General features: G+C 39.5%; 1 protein-coding gene across 46 annotated transcripts in view; it reads right to left on the bottom strand.

The window, feature by feature from the left end:
* The window catches only part of SIPA1L1 (signal induced proliferation associated 1 like 1), a 397,653-nt gene that overhangs the window by 137,485 nt on the left and 235,416 nt on the right, over positions 1-24,752 (bottom strand). For 16 of the 46 annotated variants that reach the window (XM_054240120.2, XM_054240125.2, XM_078335283.1 and 13 more), the window contains one exon: positions 16,599-18,400. The exons of 27 other annotated variants lie outside the window; for them this stretch is intronic. In XM_054240120.2, coding sequence (XP_054096095.1) covers positions 16,599-18,096 — 1,498 coding nt within the window. In that variant the 5' untranslated portion in view covers positions 18,097-18,400. Of the gene's footprint in view, positions 1-16,598; positions 18,401-19,042; positions 19,691-24,752 lie in introns of those variants that run through there. 3 more of the 46 variants (XM_078335279.1, XM_035260893.3, XM_078335289.1) reach the window with 3 other exon arrangements.

The following is a 24,752-nucleotide window of genomic DNA, read 5'->3' as shown; positions in this document are numbered from 1 at the left end:
AACAAGGTAGTTGCTTTGATCTTTTTATGTGGATGGTGTTGGGGCACAGATAACAATACCCCAAAGTATGGTGCTTTTGCATGCTGGGCACATTTGAATTAAAGAAACTGAAAAGCCTGAGAAGCTGCCTCAGAACCAAGGACCTTCTAATCTTCTCTAGTTTCTTCCCCGAAAGCGAGGGGAGGAACTCTCTGGAATCTCTTTACCTGACTGAGAAAATCTCTTATCAAAAGAAGTGAAATTGTCTTAAAACTCCTTCCCTAGGAATCACATCAGATAACCAGGAAAGATTAACCACCTGAAATCGCAAGCCAATTTTTGCAGTGATGGTGTCTCAGTATGTTGCTGAGACTGGTCTTGAACTCCTGGGCTCAACCAGTCCTCCCAACCTCCAAAAGCGTTGCGATTAGTAAACCACTGCCCCCTCGCCAGAAAAATGTTTTTTCGTTTTTTTTTTGAGACGGAGTTTCGCTGTTGTTACCCAGACTGGAGTGCAATGGCACCATCTCGGCTCATCGCAACCTCCGCCTTCTGGGTTCAAGCAATTCTCCTGCCTCAGCCTCCCGAGTAGCTGGAACTACAGGCACGCACCACCATGCCCAGCTAATTTTTGTATTTTCAGTAGAGACGGGGTTTCACCTTGTTGACCAGGATGGTCTCCATCTCTTGACCTTGTGATCCACCCGCCTCGGCCTCCCAAAGTGCTGGGATTATAGGTGTGAGCCACCGAGCCCGGCCTCAGAAAAATGTTTTAAAGTGCATGGAATAAAAATACAAAGCAAACCAAGCATATTTAAACACAGTTGCAAAAATGTTAAAAGAGAAAACACTAATAGTCACCACACCATGGCAGGCTTTTCATCTATTATGCTGAGGGCAGTTCCTGGGAATTACCTGGGAGAGTTTATCTGCAAATTAAAACAACCATTGTTTGTAGTGGAGTTCTGCCCCTCACCTTCCTGTCACCTCCCCCTGGAACTCAGGAGGCTCATTCATCGCCCCCCTCCCCACCAAATCATTTACTAGCCCCTCACAACTGCCTATATTCCCAACTCTGCCTATACTATAAAGATGCTTTTTAAGCTTAAATCCTCTGGCCAATCTTTCAGTGTCATATCTTCTATGGCTCCTGTGTTTATGCATGTATATGACTGTATATGAAGGTTTTTATTTGTTTTTAATTTTTTTTTTTCCTGCCTGAAAAAGAAGTAATTTTTTTTAACTTTTCATCTGGACTACTTTTAGACTTAGAGAAAAGTTACAAAAATAGTACAGGTAAATTTCCATATTGCTCACTCAGACTCCCCCAGTGTTAACATCTTATATAATGACATACAGTACAATAATCATTGGCAAAATCAGGAAACTGAGCCTGCTTGGTTGGGATGGGTTGGGAGTGTGGAGAGACTCCCCAATGCAGGGTAAAGTGAGAGATAACCAATGGGCCACATTTCCATTGTGGATTCACTCCTGTGACCCTTGCAGGTCCTGAAACAGATATAAGGAGATGCCTGAAAACCATGCCAGGGCATTGCTCAGGAGGAAGCTCACAATTGGTCCAACATACCACCCTGAGTCCTGTGCAGCTACAGCAGGACACCATTTTGAGAGCCTAGCCCCAAAGAGATGGCATCTTGCACTAGGGATCAACAGCACTTGCATCTCCACATTTCTGGAAAGCCACTGACATCCCCTATATGCAGCCACCGCCACAGCAAGCTATTAGTACCAGGGCTGAAGCATAGGCCACCTGGCAGCAACGCCCCCTTCCTCCAGCAGAGAAGATCACCCATTTTCACATGCCCAGACAGACTTCACAGCCTGCAGGTGCCATTGTTGTGGGCTGCCATCATCCGGCTGACACACAAGGGAAGGGCATGTTTTCCACCCATCTGCATGTGGCTGCTGCCACTGAAAGTAATCCCACCCTCCCCAGGAGCACAGCCATAGGGCAGCTGCTGCCATCCCTCCCTGAGCAATCTTCCAGGGGTCTGGGGATAATCCAGCCCCTGCCTACCACAGCCAGTGTTTCATGTGTGATCAAGGGGACTGAGGACAAGGTCTCTTGGCTCGCCATAGCCATGGCTAACACCAGTGCACACCACTTAGAATTCAGAGGGTCATCTCACCACTGTTACTGCTATCACCTCTATCATGTCTGCGGCCCAGGCCCAGGACTCCACAATGGTACAGCCCACTGCCATCATTACTGGTATCCAGGCAAGCTGCCTCTAGCCCCTGAATTAACCTGCTAGGACCTGCTAGCACAAATGCCACTGTTTGCTGCTCTGAGGCCCAGGGACACAGAGACTGAGTCCAACACTGCTACCACTGGGACTCCCAGTCACCAGCAAAAGTTTAGCAGAGCCTCCATTAACAACTGTACCCAAAGTCACTGAGGAAATCACAGACACCATTATGCTGCTTACAGACAAAGAAATTATACAGAGACTATACTACTACAAACACCACGAATCAAAGTCACAATTCCCTATCCAACCAGCACCATAGATAGATTTTCAGGAAAAACTCCTTCCCCATGAAAGCAAATTCAAAAAACTGCAAGAATCAACTGTAACACCAGATGTGTACATAGCAATGTAAGGACATAGAAGACATTAAACAACAACAACAAAGAAATGTAACACCTTAAAAGGAATACAATCATTCTCAGTAACAGATCCCAATCAAAAAGAAAAACACAAAATCCTGGAAAAAGAATTCAAAATGCTGATTTTAATGAAGCTCTGTGAAATACAATCAAATACTGAAAAACAACACAAATATATCAGAAATTGAATGAGAAATTTACCAAAGAGATAGAAATCATAAAAAGAACAAACAGAAATATTGGAAGTAAGGAATTCATTGAATGAAATACAAAATACATTTAAAAGCATCAACAATAGACTAAACACAAAAAAAGAATCTCAGCACTTGAAGACAGATCTTTTGAAATGACCTAGTCAGTCAAAAATTGCAAAAAAAAAAGAATAATAAAATATACAAAGACTATGTGACATGAGACACTATGAAGTAACCAAATATTCAAAATTTCAGAGTCCCAGAAGGTGAAAAGAAAATCAAAGGGTTAGAAAACATATTTAATGAAATAATAGATAAAAACATTCCAAGTCTAACAAGAGACTCAGATACCCAGACACAGGAGGTATACAGATCCCCAGAGAGGAACAGTAAAAAAGGGTTTTCTCCATGGCATATTTTGGTCAAACCGTCAAAAACCAAAGACAGCAACAATTCCAAAAATAGCGAGAGAAAAGTGTGTAGTCACTTATAAAGGGACCCCCATCAGACTAACAGTGGATTTCTAAGCAGAAAACTTATAAGGTAGTAGAGAATGGGAAGATATAGAAGTGCTGGGGGAAAAAAACAACCTGCCAGCCAAGGATACTATACTCAGTAGTTATCCTTCATAAATGAAGGAAACATAATCTTTCCAAGACAAGCAAAAGCTGAGAAAGTTCATCACTAAATTCAGTACTAAAAATAAATGTTTAACAGAGTCCTGGCCCTGGAAGCAAAATCATGATATTTACTATCATGAAAACACACAAAAATGTTACCACTCCAGAAAGCCACCAAACTTGGCCAGGCGTGGTGGCTCCCACCTGTAAACCCAGCACTGTGGGAGGCTAAGGCCAAAAGATTGCTTGAGTCTAGTAGTTTGAGACCAGCTTGGGCAAAACAGTGAGACTTCATCCCTAGAAAAAAACAAATTTTTTTAATTAGCGGGGGCCAGGCACAGTGGCTCACACCTATAGTTCCAGCACTTTGGGAGGCTGGGGAAGGTAGATCACTTGAGCTCAGGAGCTCAAGACCAGCCAGGGCAACATGGTGAAACCCTGTCTCTACAAAAAAAAATACAAAGGTAAGCCAGGTGAGGTGGTGTGCACCTGCAGTCCCAGCTACTTAGGGGAATAAAGGAGGATCACTTGAGCCCCGGAAGCAGAGCTGCAGTAGGCCAAGATCAGGTCACTACATTCTAGCAAAACCCTGTTTATATATATATATATACACACACACACACACACACACACACACACACCCCATATATATATATTTTTTTAACTAGCAGGGCATGGTGGCACATGCCTGTAGTCCTAGATCCTCCGGAGGCTGAGGTGGGAAGATCACTTAAACCCCGAGAATTCAAGGCTGCAGTGGACCATGATCATACCACTGTACTTTAGCCTAAATAACAGAGTAAGCACCGGAAGAAGAGAAGAGATGAGACACGACAAGATGAGATGAGACGAGACAAGACAAACAGAAGGAAAGGAAGGGGGGGGGAGAGAGAGAGAGAGAGAGGGCGCGCGCGCAAGCGCACGCCACCAAATCACAGTGGTAAACAATATGAGAAAGAAACAGATGCATAAAATAACTAGAAATCAATTAATAATGTAACAGGAATATGTCCCTGCCTATAAATAATAACCCTGAATATAAACAGATTAAATTTTCTTCAGAAAAGATATAGATTTGGCTGCATGGAAAAAGAAATATGACCCACCTATATACTGTCTATAAGACATTCATCTTACCTCTAAAGAAACATACAGGCTACAGTAATAGGATGAAAAAGGTAATCCATGGAAATGAAAACCAAAAGTGAGCAGGCATGTGTACATTTAGATAAAACAGACTTTAAGTCAAACAAAGTAAGAGACAATTTAGGCCATTATATAAGATAAAGCAATTCAACAAGAGGATATAACAATTCTAAACATGTATGTACTCATCACCAGAGCACCCAGATACATAAACCAAACATTATTAGATTTAAAGAGAAAGACTCCAGTACTACCATAGTTAGAGCAGTGGTCCCCAACCTTTTCGGCACCAGGAACAGGTTTCATGGAAGACAATTTTTCCACAGATGGTGAGGGCAGGGGACAGGCATTAGTTTGACTCTTTTAAGGAGCACACAACCTAGATCCCTCTCATGCACAGTTCACAACAGGGTTCATTTGCGCTCCTATGAGAATGTAATGCCACCTTTGTTCTGACAGGAGGCAGAGCGCAGGCGATAATGCTTGCTCACCTGCTGCTCACCTCCTGTGTGCAGCCTGGTTCCTAACAGTCCACAGGCTGGAGGTTGGGGACTCCTGAGTTAGAGACTTCAACATCCTACTCTCGTCCTTAGATCATCCAGACAGAAAATTAATAAAGAAACACTGAATTTATGCTACACATTAGACCAAAAGGATGTAACAGACATTTATAGGACATTTCATCCAGGAGCTATACCATACACATTCTTTTCATCAGCACATAGAACATTCTCCAACACAGATTGTATGTTAGGACCCAAACAAGTCTCAATAAAACTTTAAAACCTGAAATAATATCAAGTATCTCCTGAGACCACAATAAAAACTAAAAACCTATAATAATAAGAACTCTGGAAACTGTAAAAATCCATAGAAATTTAACAACATGCTCCCGAATAACCACTAGGTCAAAGGAGAAACTAAAGAGAAAATGAATAAATTTCTTGAAGCAAATGAAAACCAAACTATAATGTAAAAAATCTATGGGATACAGCAAAAACAGTGTTAAGTGAGAATTTTATAACAGTAAGTGACTACATCAAAAATGGACAAAGATTTCAAATAAGCAATCTAATGGTGCACCTGAAGGAACTAGAAAAGCAAGAAAAAACCAAACCCAAAATTAGTAGAAGAAAAGAAATAACAGATCACAGAAGACTTATACAAAATAGAGACTAAAAACACAATAGAAAAAAATCTATAAAATGAAAAGTTGGTTTTTTGAAAAGACAAATACAACTGATAAACCACTTGTTAGGATAACCAAGAAAAAAAATAGCGAAGACCAAAATAAAACCAGAAATGAAAAAAGAGACATCATAACTGATAACTACAGAAATACAAAAGATCAGAGTCTATTACGAACTACATACTAACAAACTAGAAAACTTACAGGAAATGGATGAGTTCCTGGACACATACAATGTATCAAGATAAAATCCAGAAGAAATAGAAAATTTGAACAGACCAATAACAAGTTATAAGATCAGGTAGTAATAAAAAGTCTCCCAATAAAGAAGACTCCAGAACCCAATGGCTTTGCTATTGAACTCTATTAAACTTCCAAAGAACACACATTTTCCTCAAAGTATTCCAAAAAACTGGAGAAGATAGAATTCTCCCTAACTCATTCTATGAGGTCAGCATTACCCTGATACCAAAACCAGATAAGGACACAACGAAAAAAGAAAACTGCAGGTCAGTATCCCATATGAATATAGATGCAAAAATGTTCAACAAATACCAGCAAACTGAATCCAACAGCACATCAAAGAAATAATACACCATAACTAAGTGGGATTTTATCTCAGTGATGCAAAGATGGTTCAAAACATGCAACTCAATAAATATGACCTGTCACATCAATTGACCGGAAGACAAAAGCCATATGATCATCCCAATGGACATAAAATGTTTGGCAAAATTTAGCATCCCTTCATGATAAAAACTCTAAACAAACTAGGCATACAAGATATGACATCATACTGAATGGGGAAAAGCTGAAATTCTTTCCTCTAAAAACTGGAACGAGACAAGAATGTCTACTTTCACTACTCTAATACAGTAGTGGAAGTTCGAGCCAGAGCAATCAGGTAAAATAAAGAAAGAAAAGGCATCTAAGCTCTCTGAGGCTGGATTTGACGGCGTTATGTCTCACAGGAAGTTCTCCACTCCCAGACATGGGTCCCTTGGCTTCCTGCCTCAGAAGCCCAGCAGCAGGCATCGTGGGAAGGTGAAGAGCTTCCCCAAGGATGACCCTTCCAAGCCGGTCCACCTCACAGCCGTCCTGGGATACAAGGCTGGCATGACCCATATCGTGCGGGAGGTCAATAGGCCAGGATCCAAGGTGAACAAGAAGGAGGTGGTGGGGGCTATGACCACTGTGGAGACTATAGTTAGAATGATCTACTGGTATATTTCAAAATAGTTAGAAGAGAGGCCTTGAAATGTCCCCAACACATAGAAATGATACTCAAGGTGACAGATACTCTCCTTCGCAAATGAAACCAGAAAAGTATTGGTACAATACCATTAACTAAAGTTCTTACTTAAATTTCATCAGTGTTTCCACTATGATGAATCCCCCAAATCCCATGTTGCAACATGAATCCCCCCAATCCCATGTTGCATTTTGCTATTTCTCTTTAATCTCTTACAGATTCTAAGAGTTTCTTAGTCTACTTGTCTTTCATGACCTTGACACCTTTGAAGAGTATTTTATCTCTGAATCTGGGTTTGTCTGGTAGTTTCAGGTGACTGGGTTGAGTCTGGGTGAGAAGACTACAGAAATGATGTGTCCTTCTCAATGTATACTATGGTTCATATCAACCTCGAGTCAGTTATGTAAGGCTGTGTCTGCCAGGTTTCTCCAATGAAAAGCTACTATTTTTACTCCTGTAGACATTACAAATGTCTTAAGGGAGACACCTGGAGATCATACAAATTCTGCTTCTCCTCCCATTTCTCCTTAAACAGTCATTCACCGATTTTAGCCTCCATCAGTTGTGTCTAAAGTTTACAATAGTAAAAATCAGTCTCTGTGATGGTGTTTTGTTCCTATGGGGATCAACTGGTGGTCTTGGTATATTTCCACAAAACCACCATGACCACACACAGACCTGTCTGTGGTCTCATTTCCTGAAAACAGAGGAAGAGGAACTGCAACGTATTATTCAGTGTCTGGAGTATAACACAAGGCCATAAACATAGAGGGCTTCCTCTACCATTCTCTTCCTGACCCTATAAATACAAGATACATTGGCTCCTCAACTCAATAAATTTTATACTTTGTTCAGCAACAAACATTCACTCATTTGTAAAACCTGACCTTCTGTTCTGTGGCCCCTGCCTTCAAAGCATGCTTAGACTGGCTATGAATTAATGCATTATAGAAATCATAATGCAGAAGCAAGAGGTGCTGCTCAGTGGCTGGCGAGGATCTGCACCTTGGAGGAGAGGAGTTCAGAGGGTTGCATAACCCTGGAGGACAGGCAGGAGCTTGTCAGGTGGCCAGGAGTGGAAAGGGGGAGGAATCTATTCCAATGCAAACCCTGGGGAAGAGGAAGGAAACTCAACTCCATGCAGGAGTGGAACATGATAAAGCCCTTCCAATTGTGACACACATGTGGGTTTCTATCCTGCAGCCTGATCATTGTGCTCTCACTCCACAGGGACACCTCCCTGTAGAAGGTTACTCTACTTCTGTGTAAGAAGAGGCCAGCTGGGGAGCTGCAGGGGAACCCAAGCCACTTATATTAAGCCATCTTGGCCTTTATTATAAGTGTAATAAAGATCACTGGACAACTAACAGCATGAAGGAGAAAAAAACAAGAAAAGTAAAATATACAGCCAGGAAGATACAGATGATTCCAAAAAAAGAATTTAGAAAAAAATTTTTAATAAATACCAATACAGAAATGGGAGGGGACGTTATATAATAAGGAAAAGCTATTATGAAAAATAGCTACAAGGCAGGCACAGTAGCTCAAGCCTATAATCTCAGCACTTTGGGAGGCTGAGGTGGGAAGACTGCTTGAGCCCAGGCGTTTGAGACCAGCCTGGGCGGCATGGCAACACCCCAACTCTACAAAAAAATCTTAAAAAATAAGCCAAGCATGATGATGCACACTTGTGATCCCAGCTGTTGAGAAGGCTGAGGTGAGAGGATCCCTTGAGCCCAAGAGTTTGGGACTGCAGTGAGCTATAACTGTGCCACTGCACTCCAGCCTGTGACAGTAGAAGACCCTGTCTAAAAACCAAAAAACAAGTTACCGGGGAATTAAAACTTACGATTGCTGAAAATAAAATTCAGCAAAAGGACTGAATAATAGAACATACCGAGCTACATACCAACTTGTCATAAGATGAAATCGATGAGTATAGAACAAAAATAAAAAGAAACTGAAAGGCCAGGCATGGTGGATCACACCTGTAATCCCAGCACTTTGGGAGGCTAAAGTTGGCGGATCATGAGGTCAGGAGTTCAAGACCAGACTGGCCAACATGGTGAAACTAAATCTCTACTAAAAAATACAAAAATTAGCTGGGCATGGTGGCTCGTGCCTGTAATCCCAGCTACTTGGGAGGCCAAGGTAGGAAAACTGCTTGAACCGGGACCTGGGAGGCGGAAGTTGCAGTGAGCCGAGATTGTGCCACTGCACTCCAGCCTGGGCTACGGATCGATACTCCACCTCAAAAAAAAAAAAGACAAAGAAAAGAAAGAGGAAAGGAAAAGGGAAAGGGAAAGGGAAGGAAAGGAAACTGAAATTACAAAAGAAAAAAAGTGGAAGATAAGTCCAGGGGTTGAACCATCCATCAAAACAGAGTTCCAACAGAGGAAGCAAAAAGATTGTAGAAGGCTTTTTTAAAAACCTCTATTTAATAGCTTCCCATTCATCTTAATTGCACTAATTGCAGACTATAAATACCATGAAGGCAGAGGTGTATCACCATTTGTTCTCCTCCAGGCACTGTATCTGGCACAAAAGAGATGCTAAATATTATCTGAATGATTGAACAAATGGATAAATGAGTGTATAAATGTGCAGTTACTTTAATTTTTAAAGCTACTTTTAAAAAACGAAGACCACTCTTGTCAACAGTAAATAGAATAATACATTTTTATATGTGGGTGCAACACTCTGGCTTCCCTTCTAGGAAGAATTTGCAACCCGTTTGGTCACAAGAAATGGGATTAGTTAAAAGCCTCTGGATGCAATGCCTTCAAATCTACTAGAATTTTTGAGCTGGGCCTCACTCTTCCTGGGCAGCCCCTGTCAGTAGCTGAACATGCGGGGTAACAGGACCTGGCTATTACTCCCCAACAGGGAGTAATGTTCTAGTAATGCTTCTCTAATGCTCATTTTTGTCCCTTTGTGTTGGTTGAGACTTTGTCAGATCTGCATCAGGGTCTGAGGCTCTCCCTGCCTAATCATCCTTTGTCTCCTGTTTCCTTTTAAGGACTGAAGGCTTTCTCTGCAAAATCATCTGTCAGAGACCTAACTTACTCTCACCCAAGCTCCTAACCACTTTCAGTCTTGTATTGTCTCAGCATGTGCCTCTCAGATGACCCACATGTTTGTTATATGATTAAATAAAGGACTATCTGGCAAAGACAAGAGGTTAGATTTTAAGTAGAGTAGTCTATAAAGGCACTAAGAAACATAGAATTTGGGTAAGAGGCATGAGGAACTGAAGTCACATATAGAATTGGCAATGGGACTTAAGGAACAGAAGATATTTGCAATTTGAAGGCAGACTAGCGACTGGAGGTTGAATCCAATGAAGATGAAGGAGGCATCAAAGAAGCTTTAATTTACAGAAGGAGAACAATAATGAGGAAGGTTAAAGAATGGTGAACGCCAAATCTCTCTGCACATGGGGTTCACATGCCAATGACATGGTCATCTGGGGAGAGGCAGATTAACAGCTAGTGAGAAATGCAGCTGGAAGTAAGGAAAAGGCCTGGGGACAGAGGCATTTTATTTGGATATAAATGTATCCAAATACTAATCATCTTTTTCCAAAAAGAACTGAGGTCATTAATGATACAGGATATATATATATAAATCATGCTAATGAAACAGAATAGGAAAATAAAAGATAAAAGTGGAAGCGGATGTGTTAATAATCAAAGTTGTAGAGTTGAGCATCAAATTTGGTTCTGGGAGTTGAAGTAAAACAAGAGACATAGTGAAACAAAACACACACAATACCTATCAGAAAGGCAGGCATTTGGTAGCTACTGGTTTCGACTTCTGGCATCAAATTCTAAAATAAATTTTTCATGCAAACTTTCTAAAGGGGCTGATGAATGACATAATCAAAATGCCTTCATCACCAGCTTTACTGCAAAACAAACTGTTTTTACATGACTGGTTCTTAAAAAGATGACCCTTAATAAAGTCAAGTGTTTGAACTAGTGTGGTCTTTGATGGCCTATCTTGATTTTAAAATCAAACACATGTAGGAGCAGTTGAAGCTCATGCTCATTTAACCAGTTTCCACAGACCTCTTACTTGAGAGGCTTAGGCACCGTGAAAGCCTTCCAGATCAGGGTGCAGCTGAGCCACGCTGGGACTTCGAGATCACAGCAAAGACGAGGACCTCTGCTTTCCAAGGAGCAAACACACAAAACCACAACACCTACTGGTTTTCTTGCTACCAGAAGCCCTGCGCAGATAAAAGGACAGCAGCAAAAGACACTCCTAGCTTAGTTTCTCAGGAAGGCATTTAGTGCCTCAAATCTCCCTGTGAAGGAATACATAAGGAGATACCTTCACATGAATTACATGGTTTATATATAAAGCGTGTAAAAATAAAACAACATTGAAAAATACTTCAATAAAAAATGAAAGGCAAGGGCATTAAAACAATTGTTATATATGTATAAAATCTTTCACCATTCAATTCATTTTGGCAGAAATTAACTGCTAAATTCGACAATGTAGAACGCGACATGGTTCAGGGAGAGCAGACTTGTTTACCTTGGAGTTTACCACTAATCTGAAATCTAAAGCCATCCACATCCAAAAACTAAATGTAGAATAATTATGCTTAAAGAACTCTGAATTGTAAGGTATCCTATGTTACATTTCGTAAGCCTAATATTCATAGCAGAAGGATTTTTTTAAAAGCCAAAAAATAAAAACCTGAACAAAATAAGCACATATTTTTGGAAATATATTTAATCATATTCCGTTATTCTATAGGTATTGTAAAATAGCCCCCTAAAATTTATAACAGCTATTTATGATGCTTATTTGACACACTAGAATTTGAAGAACAGCTATTGATAGCAAAATTGAGAGTATATGAGGGTCCTAAAGCTGCAACTTTAGTACGAATGAAGTGTATTCTAAAGAAACTACGTTAAAGATGGCTGATTACAAGAGGGTGAGAGGTAAAGATAAAAACAGCAACTGAAATATGCCTTGTCTCCTCAATCACTGTTCAGACTGATCTGCGTGTGTTCTGGGATGGAGGAGGAGGAAAGTGAACAGTAAGAACAATCAACTCTGGTGGCTTACAGTTATCCAAAGAATACCTAGGTGCATAAGCATTAGTTTCCCTCTTTCAGGGAATGGGAAGATATTCTTAGATGTGCTTCAGACTCAGATACTGTGTTTCTTCTGCGCAGTGTGCAGTGGAGGAAGCCCCTTCCCTATCACAGCACCTTCAGGAACTTGACTTTGAGAGGAACACTTCACCTACCACGCAGATAAGCCTATCAACACTGTTGATCAGTGGAGCAACAAATGCCACTGTCAAGAGCCCATGGGCTCCTCTGTCTTCATTAATGCGTTCCTCTGTATAAGATTCAAGGAGAACATACTTCACGGACAATTATATGCTCAGTGTAACATTGAAGAAGTCCTGTGGGGCCACAGAAACCAAGGTGAGTAATGGCTTGGAAAGGGTCTCCTCCTCAACAAGCTATGCAGGATATAGGCAACATCGTAATTATTCTAAGTATTTTCCACTTACACATTTCCTTAGTACTCTGATCATGGTACCATTTTATCTAAATAAAAACACAAGCCGGGCACAGTGGCTCATGCTTGTGATACCAGAACTTTGGGAGGTCAAGGCAAGCGGATCACTTGAGGCCAAGAGTTTGAGATCAGCCTTGCCAACATCGTGAAACGCTGTCTCTATTAAAAACACAAAAATTAGCTGGGCATGGTAGTGCCCAACTGTAATCCCAGCTACTTGGGAGGCTGAGGCATGAGAATCACTTGAATCCAGGAGGCAAAGGCTGCAGTGAGCCAAGACTGTGCCACTGCACTCCAACCTAGGGACAGAGCGATACCTCATCTCAATAATAATAATAATAATAATAAAATAAATAAAAACACAAAACATATACCTACTCAAAGGAAGATAAGTAATTCAGGTTAATCTGAATGCAGAGCTACTCCCTACTTTGTGCCTCCCTAAGGAGGATGTGGCTGTATCACTTGGACTTCTATCACCATGACAAGTTCACCCTGGGGTCCAGTGGGCATTAAGTGAGGAACTCCAAATAAAATACCAAGAAGTAATGCAATGAATGTTAGCTAAATTATTACTGTTATTTAATCCTGGGTCTCAATATAACCACACCATCACTAGCAAAATGACAAAGAGAAGTAGGCATGAGAAAGGACTAAAAAGAAAAGCATTGATGGCATGTTGCTTCTTTTCATAAGTACAAAACAACAAGATTCCTCTATTGATCCAGCATCTTTCCAGAAATGCACCTGGCTTATATGGAGTCACATATCCTCTGAAGTCTAAATTTGTAACATTATGTTTATAAAAACAACATAATAATATTAAAAGTGATGATAGCTTCTTCAGCGAAATATGATTACATTTTACATATAATATCGGCTGTATAGCATACTTTAGTAAGGTATTCCCCCTCCATCCCCTCCCTGCCCGAGACTTAGCCACAATGAAGTCAGGAATGCATTCAGCAGCCAAATGGAAACTACCTGGTGATAAGAGGCTGAGTGACAGGTGGGTCAGCAGTGCCACACCTTGTGTACTACTTCAACAAGAAGACTTGCTTTAACGTTCTGATTAGGAAAAATGAATTCGTCTGCTAATTTCAGTGAATCAAAGTTGGCTATTATAAGACGGAGTTATTTGTTTAGGTATGTTTTAAGCTATATAAAAATATAAGTAACAGTTTTTAAAACTGTACAGTTTATTCTTTACGGAGCTTAATTCTTGCTTCAAATTTTGTTATCCAGAGCTATTATTTGTGGTATATTATCATATTATAACAAACTGCCTGTCTGACTTGAAAATTCTAAGTTGTATGGCCCAAGAAAAGCTATTACAGTAGGTGCTCTGTGTAACTGACTTCCACTGGACAACTTCCTGGCTTAACCACTGCTCATCATTCCCTCTGCAAACCCTACTGATGAATACCCAATGGCACTAGCAGTCTAATGGGCAATCCCTAGTGCCATACATACTTTCTGCTACCACCAGAGTGGGCTGTGTCTTCCCAAACCTGTTTATGCCAACTTACTTGCTATTTTAATTATAAAATGTAATTATTATGAAAGCTGATGAAGTAGTACAAAAGATAAATGTTGTTCCCATTAAGACTAAGTTTTTATACAGACTTAATAAAAGCAAGTCATTAAAAAGAAAGCTGTTAGATTAAATGTGGGCAGGACAGCTACAAAAAATGAGAAAAAAATTATAAAATCTAAGATTTTGTACTCAGACTGTGTCATTAGTCTCTACGTTTTTACTCTTATGGTTTAGCCTATTAATACAACGTAGAATTTAAAAGAGTAGAATCGTTGTCAAAGAAAAGCCCTTGGCCTCACAAGAGTTTGGCAAACCTATTTTTATGTTTTAATGACAATAAAACGGTTCGAATGTATACTTTTTAACAATTCCCTGCTTTAGTTGATATTTTCAATTCATTAGTTCCAATTATGCTGGGAAGGAGGGTGTTTTCCAGGCTTCTGATTAGTAACTACTGGATTAGTGGCTATTAGATTTATGAGATTATTATAAATAAACAGGATTAATCTGGAATCTAGGCATTCACGTTTTTATTCTAGACTTTTCAAAGGTAAAATACTTTAACTAAGACACTCCATCTCTTTAACACAGCAGAGATCAGAGAACAGTGATTAACAACATGACTGCTCAGACAGCCTGGCTCCAACATTTGCTAGCTCCAAGACAGCCTATCACTTAAGCCCACTTATTTTCTAGTTTTCTCAACTGGAAAATAAGGTTAATAATAATACCTACCCTCCTGGGCATCAAGAGGTTGAAATAAGAAAACGTGGCATAGCAAATGCCTAGCACAGTGCTTGGTATATAATAAGTGCCCCAAATGTTCATTAGTATAATAATGTTATTATACTGCCTGATATGAAAAAAGTACCCTTACTATATAAATTAGATTACAACTAGTATGTTTGATTCAGTGTCAGTTTTTTGGGTGGAGGCCATTAGCCTCCACCTATCAACAGTTCAGAAACACCTGCAGAAAATTTGTGCGGGTAGAGTAAAGCACAGGGGTTAGTTTACCTCCTAAGAGGCATTTGGTAATGCCTGGAGACATTTAGGCTGTCACAACTAGAGGGAGGAGGAAAACCTGCTGGCATTTAGAATGTGGAAGCCAGGGATGGTGCTAAGCATCCTGCATCCTATGATGCACAGGATACCCCAACAAAGAATCATCCACCCCCAAACGCCAAGTTGGCAAAAATGAGAAACCTTGTACCTTAAAGGACACTGTAAGAGAGATATATTTTCTAAAATATGAACTTCAGATAATTATTCTGAAAAAATAAATGTTTAAAAACAACATTGGGATATTCAATACAATATTGATTCCAGAACCCAGGCCATGGATACATAGGAATGAGACACGGATATTTAGTCACAAGACAAGATTGTTTCCTGTCAATAAACCTTCTGGAATGGGGTCTTTCATGTAGTACTATTAAGATATGTTTTATAAAGCAATTATTATAAAGTTATGAGTACTAGATTTGAAACTAAACTTCACTCAGAAGAATACATTTAAATACCATTCAAACCCCTAAAACAGTGGAAATCAAAACACTGCAGGAGTAGTTTGCAGACAGGGAGTCTCTCGCCACAGGCCTCTTCACTTGGCTGCAGAGATGACTGATCTACCTAGTGGAACACAGAGGTATGTCCTTTGTGGGTGATCATCCTCTTTCCTCCTTTGCCTACCTGGATAACTTAAACTCATTCCTTAATGCTGCTCAAAAACACCATTAGAAAGCTTGTAAGAGTTCACTTATACTACTTACTTTTCAGTAAATCACAGTGGTCTTTCTTAAAAGCATGAGATAAAACTGGATAAAGTATAATCTCTATATATATTTTTTACTCTCCCACTCAAAGAAAAGATTAGAAAGGAAGTGGACAGTATGTCAAAGGTACTTCTCTCTTCTGTGCCTTTACTACTCAAAGACCTAGATTTGACTCTTGGCACTGAGATTTACTGGCTCTGTGACTTTTGTCAAATAATGTAATTTGTTTTCAAAATACTTCCTGCAAATGGACCGGAATATATTATAATTCCTATCTACTGATGATATTGAAGCAGCAAGAAAATGGCTCCTGTACTGACTGAGAAAGTGTTAAAAAATCAAAGTAGCATTAAAACTAGTTTTGCAATCCTTAAAAAAAGCTATATTTCAAATATTTTCAACTTTGTACATTTGTCCCTAAAGGTGACACTGCAAATCTACTACACAACAAAGACTATAATTTCAAACACTAAATCAAAGGGACTTTTTAAAAAGTACTATTCAAAAACAAGACATTTATATATCTGAAAGGGGAAAGTAACTCAAAAAATGGAAAAAGAAATAAATTACAGCAAATGGCTCTTGAGCTATTTACCAACAAGAAAGATAAGGAAATCATGCAAATCTTACATCACACTGCTAATAAAAATCTTATTATACAGTACTTTTCTTCACAAAGTATGGCAAAAAAAACCATAAGAAATAAAAGATCTCTACTTACCCTTCTGGTAGAAAAATTTTCTATAATAGTATGCACCCAGATCCACGTGTTCCACGATGTATCTTTTCACTCTATCTAGGTGCAACACCAAGTTCTCCTTGGGCACTTCAAGTACTGCCACTCCTGCATTTGTGCAATGGGAACTAAGGGTAGACTCAAAGGAGGCACTTTCACATCCACTAAAGGAGCCAGAATTTGATTTTGAAAGGCTGATTTTCCTCTCCCCTTCTCCACCTATCTCATTCCGAAAATACGGACAGCTCATTACAAGCTCATTGCTTTTATCATCTCCCTGGTCCATGCTGAGGCTTCCTTTGGAATTCAGGTCTTCCGTGCTGCCCATTGGGGAGCTAAAACTGGCTGAATGAGACAGAGGGCCAGAGACCAAGGATGCCACAGCAGCTGCAGAAGCTCCAGTGGTGGTGTTTCTTCTCTTAATCACATTGTGCCTGTTCATAATCGCCTCATTCAAATCAAATAATATACTCTGGACATCATAGTGGGCAAAGCACTTTGGACACGTCCAGGGCCTGACAGAGTCTTCTGATCGGTTATCTTCGAGATCTGATGACTTCCCAAGTTCTTCACCTTTGGCATTGCGCAATTTACGAAAAATAGATGAGTCTCCAGTTTCCGATTTTGAACGTCGCTTGAGTGGTTTTTCCCTTTCCTTAAAAAGCCTGAGGTTCTCTCTCTGTGAGATAGGCCCGTCTATAACGTCCAAAGAGAAACCAGAACCCTTGCCACCACCAGTAATGAGAAAGTCACTGAGCTTGGTTGGAGTTGGACCTCGATCAGATTTGTCATCTTTGTAGCCCTTTAGCAAATCAAAAAAGCTTTCTCCGGACGTTCCCTGTTTATCGATTGAAGATGTGCTACCATATTCCCTGTGCAGGGATGGTCCAGTCTTGTATGTAGGTGAGATACATTCATCAAAGCTATCCACATCAAGTTCACTTATGGTGATATCACTGTTGCTTCGCTGCCGTATTCTGCGAAGAGCTTTTCTGGGGGAACTGGGGTAGGCTTCAGGCATGAGGAATCTGGAGTCCATGTTCTCCGACGGTCTTGTCTTGTTTTTCAGCGTGTTCTGTATGCTTTTCAGCATGGCTGAGTCATTGGAGTTGAGGCTAACAGAACTTCCCTGACTCACAGGACTGCTTTTGGAGGACAGGCTATCAAGGCAACTTGAGGTTTCTATTTCCTGGCTTGAACGGCTAGATTCTTTTATGTTTTCCTTTCTTGGGGGCCAATCTGCAATCCTTGCCCTTACCCCCATCTTTGGGACTCCAGGGGTTGAGGTTATATGGTGAGAACCTTCACTTCGGGGGGGTCCTACAGGAGCCATAACTGATGATCCTAAGCTGCCATTTTGGGACCGGAAACGCCGCATGTAGAAATCATCAGTGTGGACTTTAGGGGTGCCATCTGTGCCAACAACAGAGGTCCTGTCAGTGGCAAGAGGCCTTTCTGTCTGTGACCGTTTCAAGCTGGTCATGATGTAAAAGCAAGTAGACTTAAATCCCTGCAGAAAGGTCCATCATATCTGTGTTTTAAATGTGCACGCTTCCCTTTCGGAGAATGGCTTCCAGAAAATACAACGGTTGCATGAGATCTTAATCTTTTTCATTTAAAAGGTTAAATGATGGTTTATTTGTAAACAACTGAAAATTTGGAACTTCTAAAGGTTATAATCCACAACAGTTTCTTTGCTTCACTTTAACAGAGGGTTTTCTTTCAGAAAAAACTGAATGGAACTTGTATTACTGAGATTCTGTGGTTGCCATAATCCCATGCTTTCTCTAAAAGAGAAAAGGATAATTTAAATTAGCAGAAAAATATATCTAAAAATAAACATGCAATTGTTAAAAACAGACACATGAAAATAAAAGACTCAATAATGGATTGGGATTCACAGTTCCACAATCCATATTTTTAGCAAAGCAGGTTTAAAAGAAAGGAAGAAAGTAAAAACCATTTGATAGAAATCCATCATTTATATTCTTTAAAAAAAAAGACTATTAAAATTTCATCTTAACTGAACAGTTCCATAAAATGGGAGGTCGGGGAGGGGTACATCTTCTTCTAGAATATCATGGCTCCTACTCCAAGTACAGATTTTTGCTCCAATGACCTCTAAAAATGTAGAATACCATGAACCACTGTGATGACCAGAAGTTTGAGATGTAACCTACTGAATAATTAGAGCAACACAGTTTTTTGACAAAAGTAAAAACTGAAAAATGACTTTATCAAATTCATATGCTGCAATAATCACTTTTTAACTCCTCTCTTCCAAAATAAATACATGGTTTTTTGTTCCTTAACAAAGGCTTAACATAGTTGGCAAAAACAAATACAGTAGAAAGAAAATCAAAAGGGCTTTCCTGGAGCCATTCTATCTATTAGCACTCTTCTGTATTTTCCTCTACTTTATTACTTACCGAGACGAGGATACTGCAGAATGAATCCAGCATTCACCACCACCTCTTCTCAAGCTTTCTTTAGTTTCTTCTACTCTTAAAAGCTAGAAGTATCTCACTAATGAACAAAATGCCTGCATTTCCTTATGCAGTACAACCTACTCCACCCCATCAGTGCTAATTTATGAAGACGGCAGAAACAAAACACAGCTCCGGGTGGCCCTCTCCATATCCCCAACAGATTACAGAGAACTGTTAGCATCCTTCCAGGTGACGGGCATGGAAACGAACTTCCTCATGAACTCGTCAGGTAGGAGGCAGGAGGCACAGATTCTGAGTACAAAATTCTGCATGGTTGCGTACATTCTGAAAAGAAAGGCAGAGGCTCCTTTTCCAAGACTCCACAAATTACACAAGAGGTGGCCTTTAAATTCTTGCCAAATACATGTTTGGAAAGATGCTGCTGAACCAGCACTGAGCTGACAGGGCGGCATTGTCTACAAATCACGGCTCTGACACCCGAGGACGACCCGCACTTGCTGCACTCTCCACTCAATGGTAACAAGCACTTACTTCCACGATAATTAAGCATCTCCCTAGTCGGCTTCCTGCCTCCAAGGCAGGCGCTTTCATTTCTCTTGCAGCACACAGCATCATTTTAGAAGACTCGCTTCTATTTAAAGGTTGGAACATGTAGGGGTGTTTCAAAAAAAAAAAAATGCATGCTGCCTGCAGAATGCAGGGCCAGGCGAGCTCTGGCTGGGTCTGTGCAGCCGTTCAGATAAACGCCAATTGTTTTCACTAGCACTCCTCTTCACCGTCTTTTGTAAAAGGGATAATAGTTTTGCACTGCTACCTAATTAAACCTGGCTTTTGAGCTTTCTAGATACTTCTACTGTCAGACTGCTATTATTTCCTTTACATTCCAGAACTTTATATGTTTCTCTTTCAACAATAAGCCTCCAAGTGACAAAATGTGCTAACTGTTGCTTCCAAGGATATCAAAGGACAGCATGTACGGCCACAGCAGAGGTTCAAGAAGTGATCCTCATAAAATGGAAGGAAAATCGATCAACTGAACCAAAATGCAAACACCTGTTCATCTTCCAAAACGCTGATGATTTCAATATTCTACATAGAATAAATAATAAGTAGATTCTTATAAAACCTAGATGGTTTCAACATTTCCCACAACCTCACAGAAATCTAAATAAATCATCTTTCATTCCCCAAACATTCATTCTCTAAAAGGACAACATACCAATCCCACCATGATAAAAACTCTTGCCACATTTCATTTGCCTTAGAAAATAATTTACTGTAGAACTGTCTTTCTTAGGATATGTGAAGTTATTTCCATTACAGGAGAAAACTAAAAGCTGGCAGTAAAATACAAGAAAAAAAACTGACTTGGAAATGCTCAGTCTTCACCATCAGTATTTCTCCTCCAAACCATCTCATATACTTCCAATATTTTTAATGGGTTTATAAAATCTTATTTTTAAATAGAAAAATTTCTTACCAATTCAAAAGAAATTTCAAGACTCCCATTACATTATGTAACAACAATTCAATGTTTTCATTTCAAAATACAGATAAGCACATGGGAGAGAGAGAAGCCACAGTTTAGTGGCCTGTAAAAACTAACGAAGTTCGAGATGGGCAATTATGTTAAATAACAGATTTTTTTTCAGTCATAAGGACCTTCCTTTTTACGTATTTTTTTCTCCCTCTCATTTTCCATCTCTCTCCCTCCGTTTTCCCATCCTTATTTATAGCAGCAAACCCCTCTGAGGTACAATATAAACTTAGGGCACTGACTAGCATATATAGAAATATACATGCTTTGCACTTATTAAACTAGCCAGTCAAAAATAACACTGTCCATCGCTGTATGTCATATGATGACAGATCATTAAAATCAATTCCTTAGGGTTGGCTGAAATAGTAAACCTATGTTGACAATGATTAGCAACTCTCTTAAATATCAGCAAACCTGCCTAAGTACCAATATGGTAAAAAGCAATAGAATTAAACAGAAGAGCAATGCAAATTCACAGCATGTCACCTCCATCTGTTGAAAGAGCAGGTTATATAAAGATTTTCCTTATTACACGTTTGATTTTACAGCTCTAGATACTATTTAAGTCTATGGTATATCCATGTAGCTAGAATACTAATCCTATGTAGAGGACCCACAGTTTAGTTCAATGAGTTCAATTCAACTAGTTGAAAGTCTTTTCATCACTCAAGATTTCTCACAACGTAACCCACCATTCTTCCAGAAGAAATGCTTCCTCCACTCTTCTAAATCACTCCCTATGTTTCTGTAGTCTCTGCTGAGTATGTCCCTCTGTCAAGGTAAGCTCCAGGTGGTATCAGGGAGACACAGACAAGGAAAAAGATGACAGGGGATGCATGGGTCATACCTCCTTCCTGTACACTTCCTATTCTGATTGTAAGCTCTTTAATAACAGGAACTATCTCCTGGTGGGACTATTTGTACCACAGTAGGTCAGCTATTTAGAATATCAAGTCCCAGAGAATGCTGAAAGCGGAACCTTATGGGAATCTTGATTGCTAAAAACCATTGTCGTTCTGGCTCTGTGAAGCATCTGTAGTCCTGAACCCATCCTCCATCCTGAAACTCTCTTTTCTTGACCTCTGGGATAACCACATGCTTCTTCATTTTCTCTTGCCTCTCCTTTTTGCCCACTACTCAGTCTGTAGTCGGGTCCATTGAAAAGCTAGTGATCACACAGCGGTGTCTATGGTTTACCTCTCTTGCCATTTTTCATATTTCTGGAAGGGAGTATTAAGGGTATTTCTAAAAGGATGCATGTGAGCATTGAGTATATTAGAAGGAGACAGAAGCATGGGTCCACTAGAGTAATAATATCACTGTGGAAAGCAGCGTGTTGACTGGGTTGGATCACATTTGTTTGTGCAGCTGAACAAAGACAGAATAATGAAGTCACTGGCTGGAAATCTGCATGGTAACCAGTGCTCTGTTTGGTGATGCTAAAGGTGCCTACAGCTCTAAATATCATCTCTATTCTATTACTTCCAAATCTCTGGTCATGATTCTCTTCACTAAACTCCAGATAAAATAGTGGCAGGTCCTCATTTGATATCTTCCTTATTTATCTATTTTACAATGAATTAACCAACAAGCAGAATAGTGAAAAAAAAAAAAACAACTTTTTTTCAAGAAATGATTAAGTGGTAATGAAGTAAGCACAATAATTCAAGGAACAGAATGAAAGAAACAACACTGTGTCAAGGTTAAAGGTTACATAAGAGATGTGGGAAGGGGTGTGGTTGGGGGAACACTGCAGTTCCTGTTATGAAAGAATTACCATGCAATACACCAAAAACATGTAGTGTTCCTCATCAAATACTTCCACACTCCAAAATGAGATCTTCTCAGATTCTTTAACTGGTATAGCCTAAAATACAAGGCCAGCTCTCAATGTTTCAGGCAGTAGAAAAAACTATGCTGATGAATAAACTATTCAAATGCCCCAGTCATCCAGAGATATACACTACAGATGAATTTATGAAAATTTCCAGGCCCAGCACAGTGGCTTGTACCTGTGAACCCAGCACTTTAAAAAAGGCCAAAGCAAGTGGATGGCTTGAGCCCAGGAATTTGAGACCAGTCTAGGTAACATGGTGATAACCAGGCTCTTAAAAAAAAGAATCAATGGAAATAGTTTTTGAAGTTGTGTACACAGACATAGAATGCCTGTAAATATTTAGCTCAGAATGTAATAGAATACTATTAAAAACAGAAATGTACCTTCATGTACTTGAATATCAGATTAGGTAATATAATCAAATGAGGCAAATTATTTTCTTTACATTCCTTCTTGGCTTTCCTGAATTTCACTCACATTACATAAAAGTAACATCTCAGACAAAAGGGATGTCTCACTCTTTCAGGTTAGCCTGAAACACATCTTATTACAATGTCATGGATAATTTAAGATTTATGAATCAGCACAAAACTTTTTAGAATGGAATTTCTACCTCCTTTCATTTCCCTATTCTCCCTTCAACAAAAAGCAGGAAGAGCTGAGAGAAACAGCTGATAAATCTAGTTCCTGCTCTCCTAATGTTCACTCTCTGAAACAGACAAAACTGATGGAAACAAAGTGGATTAAAAAAAAATTTGTGGTAAAATTAACAAAGTGAATACAAAAGTTATAGATACAAAACATGGAACATGATAAAGCCACATCTGAATTTAGAGATAAGAAACCAACTTAAAATGTGCCTGTTTGGATAGAGGAATGGTCAAAAGGGAAAATCCCATTTCCCTCCCACTGACCCTCCTAAATAAAAAAGTTCAGTGGAGAAGGTTATGCTTCAAAGGTTTTGTTAAGCTTGAATATACCTTGTATAGCTGAAGGTGAAGGAGAGAACACAAAATTTGGCAGAAAGCTTGAGGGTAGAAGAACAACAGAATAAAGAATGTATGGAACAAGTTACATGGTGGAATAATAATAATTACTATTATTTGAGACAGGGTCTTGTGCTGTCACCCAGGCTGGAGTTCAGCTGTATGATCATGGCTCACTGCAGCCTTGAACTCCTAGGCTCAACTGATCCTCTCACCTCAGCCTCTTGAGTAGCTAGGACTACAAGCATGCCTCATCATGCTTCATTAATTTTTAACATTTTTTTGTAGAAATAGGGTGTCGCTATGTTGCCCAGACTGATCTGTAACTCCTGGGTTCAAGGGATCCTCCCAAAGTGTTGGAATTACAGGAGTGAGCCAGTACACCCAACCCATGGTGGAATGTTTGCTAAATAGTAAATTGATTCAACAGCTGACAAAATAGAGGAGAATAGAAGTACATGTCAGTGTTTATCTCTTACATTTAAATGTGACTAATCTCACGCAACAAGCAAATAATAAAATACCAGAGATCTAGGTTGGAAGACCTTAAAGTAGGAAGGGCAAAAGGAGTAAAAGGTAGTAAGAAAGGTAAAAGTGAAACAGAATTATTAGAGGAAAATAGTGTTTGAGGTGTAACAAGTTATAACAACACTTTAAAGGAAAAATCAAAAGCTCACCAACTCACTGGAGGCACTGAGAGTTTCCATGCCTGCCACCAGGATATCAAGAGAACAGGTGAGACTAAAGCAGCAAATGAGTGTTTTTATCATAATAATTGTATGATATACAATTATGACACATTTTAAATACATTTAAAAAACTTGATCATCCAGTGCTGTAAATTGAACTGATTATCAAATCGAATCTGGTATTAAATAACTTATTACCAAATATATCTCAGGAAAGAGGAACATGAGAAATAGACACCCCGGGACGACCAGTAAATACCCAGCACACAGGTAAGTGTCTGTCCGTTTTCCCAAACTGTGCTCAAATTCAAGTAATCCACAAAAAGCATTCTATAATTAAATAAGGCAGCAATAGAGTACATATCACCTTTCTCAGGAAATCACAATACATGTTGGTCTATTAAAGCCTCCAAGAAATCTGCAGCCATAGTGGCTCATGCCTATAATCCCAACACTTTGGGAGGCTGAGGTGGGAGGACTGCTTAAACCCAGGAGTTCGAGACTAGCCTGGGCAACAGAGTGAGTTCCTCTCATTTTATTAAAAAACAAGAAACACTACCATCACCACTAATTTTATTAACTAAGAAATTTCTTAACTGATTTGACCATGGACTCACTTTAAAAAAAAAAAAATCAA

This window comes from Callithrix jacchus, chromosome 8, assembly GCF_049354715.1.
Source record: "Callithrix jacchus isolate 240 chromosome 8, calJac240_pri, whole genome shotgun sequence".
Taxonomy (NCBI): domain Eukaryota; kingdom Metazoa; phylum Chordata; class Mammalia; order Primates; family Cebidae; genus Callithrix; species Callithrix jacchus.
This window is presented reverse-complemented; position numbering and strand designations above follow the sequence as displayed.